The sequence below is a fragment of the Galeopterus variegatus genome, unplaced genomic scaffold, assembly GCF_000696425.1.
Source record: "Galeopterus variegatus unplaced genomic scaffold, G_variegatus-3.0.2 Scaffold105, whole genome shotgun sequence".
Lineage (NCBI taxonomy): Eukaryota > Metazoa > Chordata > Mammalia > Dermoptera > Cynocephalidae > Galeopterus > Galeopterus variegatus.
Genome location: NW_007726216.1, coordinates 797,500 through 803,311, shown reverse-complemented (window position 1 = coordinate 803,311; position 5,812 = coordinate 797,500). Strand labels below are relative to the sequence as shown.

The window sequence follows — 5,812 nt, the reverse complement described above, 5'->3', positions numbered from 1 at the left end:
GGGATCCGAACCCTCGGACGGGAGCGCCGCCGCGCTTCCCAAGCGGCGCACTATCCAGTGCGCCACCGGGCCGGCCCACTGTTTAACAATTTTAATACTTAAACGTAATTATACTCAATTGGTGAATTTTATGTTCTGGTTAAGTAATTCTCTGAATGCTAAGTAAAAGTGATAAGCTTCTGATCCTAAAAATTATAGATAAATATTTTAGATAACCACTTTTTTTTTATTCATGAAGCCCATACCATCCTAATTTTTTTGTCATATTTTTCTACCTCTCTTCCTGCTTCTCCCCTCTCACTTCTTCATTATAGGTGTGGCAGAGAAGACACAGCTTCTGAAATTGAGTGTGCCTGCTACCTTTATGCTTGTGTCTTTAGATGAAGGTCCAGGTCCTCCAATCAAATATCAGTATGCTGAATTAGGCAAATTATACTCAGTAGTGTCACAGCTGATTCGCTGTTGCAATGTCTCATCAAGAATGCAGTCTTCAATCAATGGTAAAGTAGAATGCTCCATTCTTTACAATAGTTTTAAGATACCGCTGGGCATATATAATAATTGATTATTAAATGTAATTCTGAAAATTTAAATATTTTGAGTCCTATACCTTTTTCACATATTTAATGAGTATCTTTTTTTCTATCTACTTGCTACTAAGGGGTAAGAATTAACTCTTTATATTGTTAAATGCCAGTGTTGGCATTTAAATTTTGCATTTTAGGGCTGGCCAGTTAGCTCAGTTGGTTAGAGCATGTTGCTGATAACACCAGAGTCTAGGGTTCTATTCCTATACTGGTCAGTTGCTGCCGCCCCATCCCGCCCCCGCCCCTCCAATTTTTTTTTTTTTTTTTTTGCGTTTTATCATCATGGTATATCTGATTGTTGTAATGCGTAATATTACTTTCTGGTAGGAAGATTGATTCAAAATATTTTTCTTAAAAAAATTCATAGGATATTTTGTATGGTGAAAGCTGTATTGTTATTGTGAAGAGAAGCTTATTAGTTTTTCATTGATGACAAATCTGTATTCTAGGTAATCCTCCTCTTCCCAATCCTTTTGGTGACCCTAATTTATCACAGCCTATAATGCCAATTCAGCAGAATGTGGCAGACATTTTATTTGTGAGAACAAGTTATGTGAAGAAAATCATTGAAGACTGCAGTAACTCAGAGGAAACTGTCAAATTGCTTCGTTTTTGCTGCTGGGAGAATCCTCAGTTCTCATCTACTGTCCTCAGTGAACTTCTCTGGCAGGTTAAAAAAATAAACATTCATATGTCTCTAATTTGATCTCTTATTCCTTTTATTAATTTATTCACTATGTCTTACCTGTTTTTAGGTTGCCTATTCCTATACCTATGAACTCCGGCCCTATTTGGATCTGCTTTTGCAAATCTTACTGATTGAGGACTCCTGGCAGACTCACAGGTATATACTCTTTTTTTGTTATTGGAATAATAAGACTTGCCTGAGTGTTAGACATAACTGAAATTGACAGTCACCACCTTTGGTTATTTTTTTGTTTTGTTTTCCTCTTGGAGTTTTAATTGAATGTTTTATCTTAAACTTAGGACGAGGGTGAATAATAAGTTTCCTCCTTCCCTTGTGTGTGTGTGTGTGTATAATTTTTTTTCTTTCTCATTACCCAAGTTTCATACTTAATATACTAAGGAAAACTAGCATGGGCTTTTGGTAAACATTTGAATTCTGTTAGTGATGCCCTAGGATTATTTTAGGGTTAGAGTATATTAGTTTTAGAATTAGTCACATGAAGTAACATTTGGTTATCTAAAAATAGTCCCTAGGTACATACAGTCAGTTCCCATTATTTGTGGTAGTTACCTTCTATAAAGTCATCACAAACAGTGATGAACATTTGCTTCTAGGAAGACATATCCAGAGTTTGGTTCCTGTGAGCCTCTATTTACATTTTCATCAACCAATCAGTACATTGATTGTTTTATGTGTATTTCTGTTTAAAGGCACCTTATTTAATAAATGTTGTTGACCATTAACATTGAGCTTCATGGCTAACAGCGCTATAACTCATGCCTGAACCAAGCTTTTTTTTTTTTTTTTTTTTTTTTTGGTGGCTGGCCGGTACAGGGTGTTAGAATACTGTGCTTTAACCACCTGAACAAACCGGCCAGCCCCCTTAACTAAGCTTATTAACACACGTTCTCCATAAAGCACATCATAGCTTTCTTATGCTTAGAAACATTAGACAGCACTTTAGCACTGTATACTTGGGGGCCATTTTACACACGAAATATGAGAAGTTTAGAATGCTAAGATTATCTAGCTTAACTGGCCCTCAAGCTTTCCCCAGAATTCCTCTATTTGGTTTTTTGCAGTAAGAACTTAATATATTATCTTTAATCCCAACAGTTATACAATTGATGATAAATTATGGAATTAGTTGACAACTCTGCCACATAGACGATACTACAGTACTTTATTTCAGGAAGTAACTCAAATCTGTATAGCAGATTTTTTCCTATCTGTCAATATAATAAAACATAACTTGAAAACAAGTTCTATAACAACAAAATGCTTTAAGAGAAGTTAAATCTAGTGGGGATTGCTAATATCAGAATTCATGAAATAGTACTTCCAGATTATCTCCAAATTTACCATCATAGATTTAAAAGACAAATTAATATTGTAAAAATAGCATCAAACCAAAAATAAATTTTCATGAGACACAAAATTTAATAGTTGCAAATTATAGCCATTTATTTCAGGCAGTATTCAGTATCCTTCTCAATATAATCAGAGGATTTGAAATTTTCCTTCAGAGTTGATTTTAATGAAATCTAACCTTTACTATTTTCATTTTAAAAATATTATAAACATTTAAAGCTTTAAACCAGTTAATCACATTTTAACTCTTGTTTTATTAGAGCAAGTGATAATGGTAAAGGCATATGTGCTGGATGAAATGTGGTAAATCAACTTTTATGTAATCAGAGTAGTAAAATAATATGAGTCACTGGCGCAGGCTTAAAAATAATTTTCTCATAATGAGGTTTTAGTTCATTCCGTAAACAGTATTCAAATATTTATAGAGTGTCTACCACGTGCCTGGTACTGGTAGGCTTCAGGGAACAAGGCAGGCAAAGATAATATTGTTAAAGATGGCATTTGAAAACAGTTGATACTAATGGGAAGAAAATGTAATGTGGCAGAAATAATGATTTAACACTTCATTATCACTTTACTAAACTGAAGGTAAAAACAAAATTTTTCAGATTAAACAACAAGAAGCCTATGTGTGATTAATTTGCCTGAAATGATTAAACTTTGCAAAATTGATGATGTAATGATTTCCTGACAATACATATTTTATGAATGCATGTAATGCAAAAAAAATCCTTGCTTTTGGAGCATTCTATTAAGTAAAATATATAGTGTACATAAGAATTTTTAAATTCTCTGTTCAGGTTGGTTTTCTTATTGAGGTAAAATTCATACATATAATGTAAAATTCATCATTTCAGCCATTTTAAAGTATACATTTCAGTGGCTTTTAGTACGTTACAGTGTTGTACAACCATTACCACTATTTAATGCCAGTACACTTCTATTACCCCAAAAGGACCCCTCCCCCACCCCCAATTAAGCAGTCACCTCTTGTTCCTCCCACCCCTGACAACCACTAATCTGCTTTCTGTCTCTAAGGACTTGCCTATTCTGGACATTTTATAAAAATGGAATCATAGTTTATGTCCTTTAGTGTCTGGCTTCTTTCACTTAGCATAATTATTTTTAAGGTTCATGCATGTTATAGCATATATCAGTACTTCATTCCTTTATATGGCTGAATAATATTCTACTCTTTGGACATATACCACATTTTGTTTACTGGCAGGTAATGTTTTTAACACAGTAGAAACAAGGCATATTTTTGCCCCTACAATTTTTTTTTAATTGGTTATTTAGGGAAAGAATAGGAAATAGATGGCTATGTATTATTCTGTTGTAGCTCAACAGGAGCTGAAATGAAATCCTGTATTATGGGCAAATCATACTATGGCCAGTGAACATTGCTTTGTCTGTCATGTATTCTCATTATTAGAATTCAGATTAATTCTGTATTTCCAAATTATGTAACTGTTCTGTAGTCAGTGAATTCTAACTTAACCTTCAAAAATGCAGTTTTATTAAAGGAAATTACTTAAAGCAAATTATTCTCAACCACAGTAGCCATTAACTAAGTTTGCATTACTCTTAGTGTCCTGAATTTGCTTCTATTAGTGTATTTAAATTATGTACATAGCACCAAGGTCAAGGGTTCAGATCGCCATACTGGCCGTGTGCCCCCTCCAACCTCCCCACCCCCAGCCCGCATTACATATGTAACAAAATCATTTTAGATTGGTAATAAATTGGTAAGACGCGGACTTGAATCAGACTGCTAGGCAGCTGTATGATCTTGGGCAGGCTGTTTAACTCCCTCCATTTTCTCATCGGTTCAAGGGTCTAATAATAGTACCTACTGTCTAGTGTTAGATTAAATGATTAAATCAAAGACATTGAGTGGTACGTAATAGGCATTCGATAAATATTAGATGTTTTAGATTTTAGAAGTTTTATATCTGGTTCTCTTTCAGAATTCATAATGCACTTAAAGGAATTCCAGATGACCGAGATGGGCTGTTTGACACAATCCAGCGCTCTAAGAATCACTATCAAAAAAGAGCATACCAGTGTATAAAATGTATGGTAGCTCTCTTTAGCAATTGTCCTGTTGCTTACCAAATCCTTCAGGTGAGGGTTTTTTTTTTTTTTATAATTTTGTAGAGGTTTGCATCAGAATTAAGTATTCTGTTTTAAAAGAAGAGAACCATGAGGATTCGCGTTTGTCATTTTAAGTTAACTTTGAAGTATTTCAAATTCTCTTACATATACGGTTTGATTTTCTCTTGAAGGGCAATGGAGATCTTAAAAGAAAGTGGACCTGGGCAGTGGAATGGCTTGGAGATGAACTTGAAAGAAGACCATACACTGGCAATCCTCAATACACGTACAACAATTGGTCTCCCCCAGTGCAAAGCAATGAAACATCAAATGGTTATTTCTTGGAGAGATCACATAGTGCAAGGATGACACTTGCAAAAGCTTGTGAACTCTGTCCAGAGGAGGTAAAAAAAGCCACCAGTGTGCAGCAGATAGAAATGGAAGAAAGCAAAGTAATTATTTTATAGGCCAGTGTTTATTAATGATAGTATAAAAAATTTATATTGCAGTTTTATTTGCTTTAATGTTTACTATATGTCTTAATTAACAAAGGAGCCTTCTTTTGGAGAAATTTCTGTGAAATTGCCTGAAATGTTGTATTTCTAAGGGAATCCAAATCATGTTTTTTTCAACTGCTTTAATTCGTTTATCTGCAGTAAAAGAAAAGTTGTTAATGGGTCAGTTTTGTAGATTTTAAAAATTTAGTTCAAATAGAAAAGGTTAAAAATAAACTTGAATTTGCCTACATACTTTTTTATCTTTAAATATTTAATATTAGGAGCCAGATGACCAGGATGCCCCAGATGAGCATGAGTCGCCTCCACCTGAAGATGCCCCATTATACCCCCATTCACCTGGATCTCAATATCAACAGGTAAACAAGATTCCATTTGTTTTTATCCCCTAGAATCATTTTTATACTTAATTTTAAAGGATGGCTAATTTTTTTTTTTTTGTCTTTTTGTCTTTTTGTCTTTTTTCGTGACCGGCAACGGATCACAACCCTCAGTGTTGCGCCCGTACTGGACCGGGACCGGCTACGGGATCGCAACCCTCGGTGTTGCCCCCG

The 5,812-nt window shown here is 34.5% G+C and overlaps 1 protein-coding gene across 1 annotated transcript in view; it reads left to right on the top strand.

Moving 5' to 3' along the window:
* The window catches only part of USP9X (ubiquitin specific peptidase 9, X-linked), a 129,294-nt gene that overhangs the window by 119,895 nt on the left and 3,587 nt on the right, over window positions 1–5,812 (top strand). Inside the window, exons 39-44 of the mRNA XM_008585153.1 lie at window positions 315–500; window positions 1,037–1,257; window positions 1,343–1,431; window positions 4,617–4,773; window positions 4,935–5,195; window positions 5,522–5,617. Of these exons, the coding sequence (XP_008583375.1) occupies window positions 315–500; window positions 1,037–1,257; window positions 1,343–1,431; window positions 4,617–4,773; window positions 4,935–5,195; window positions 5,522–5,617 (1,010 nt within the window). The remainder of the gene's footprint in view (window positions 1–314; window positions 501–1,036; window positions 1,258–1,342; window positions 1,432–4,616; window positions 4,774–4,934; window positions 5,196–5,521; window positions 5,618–5,812) is intronic.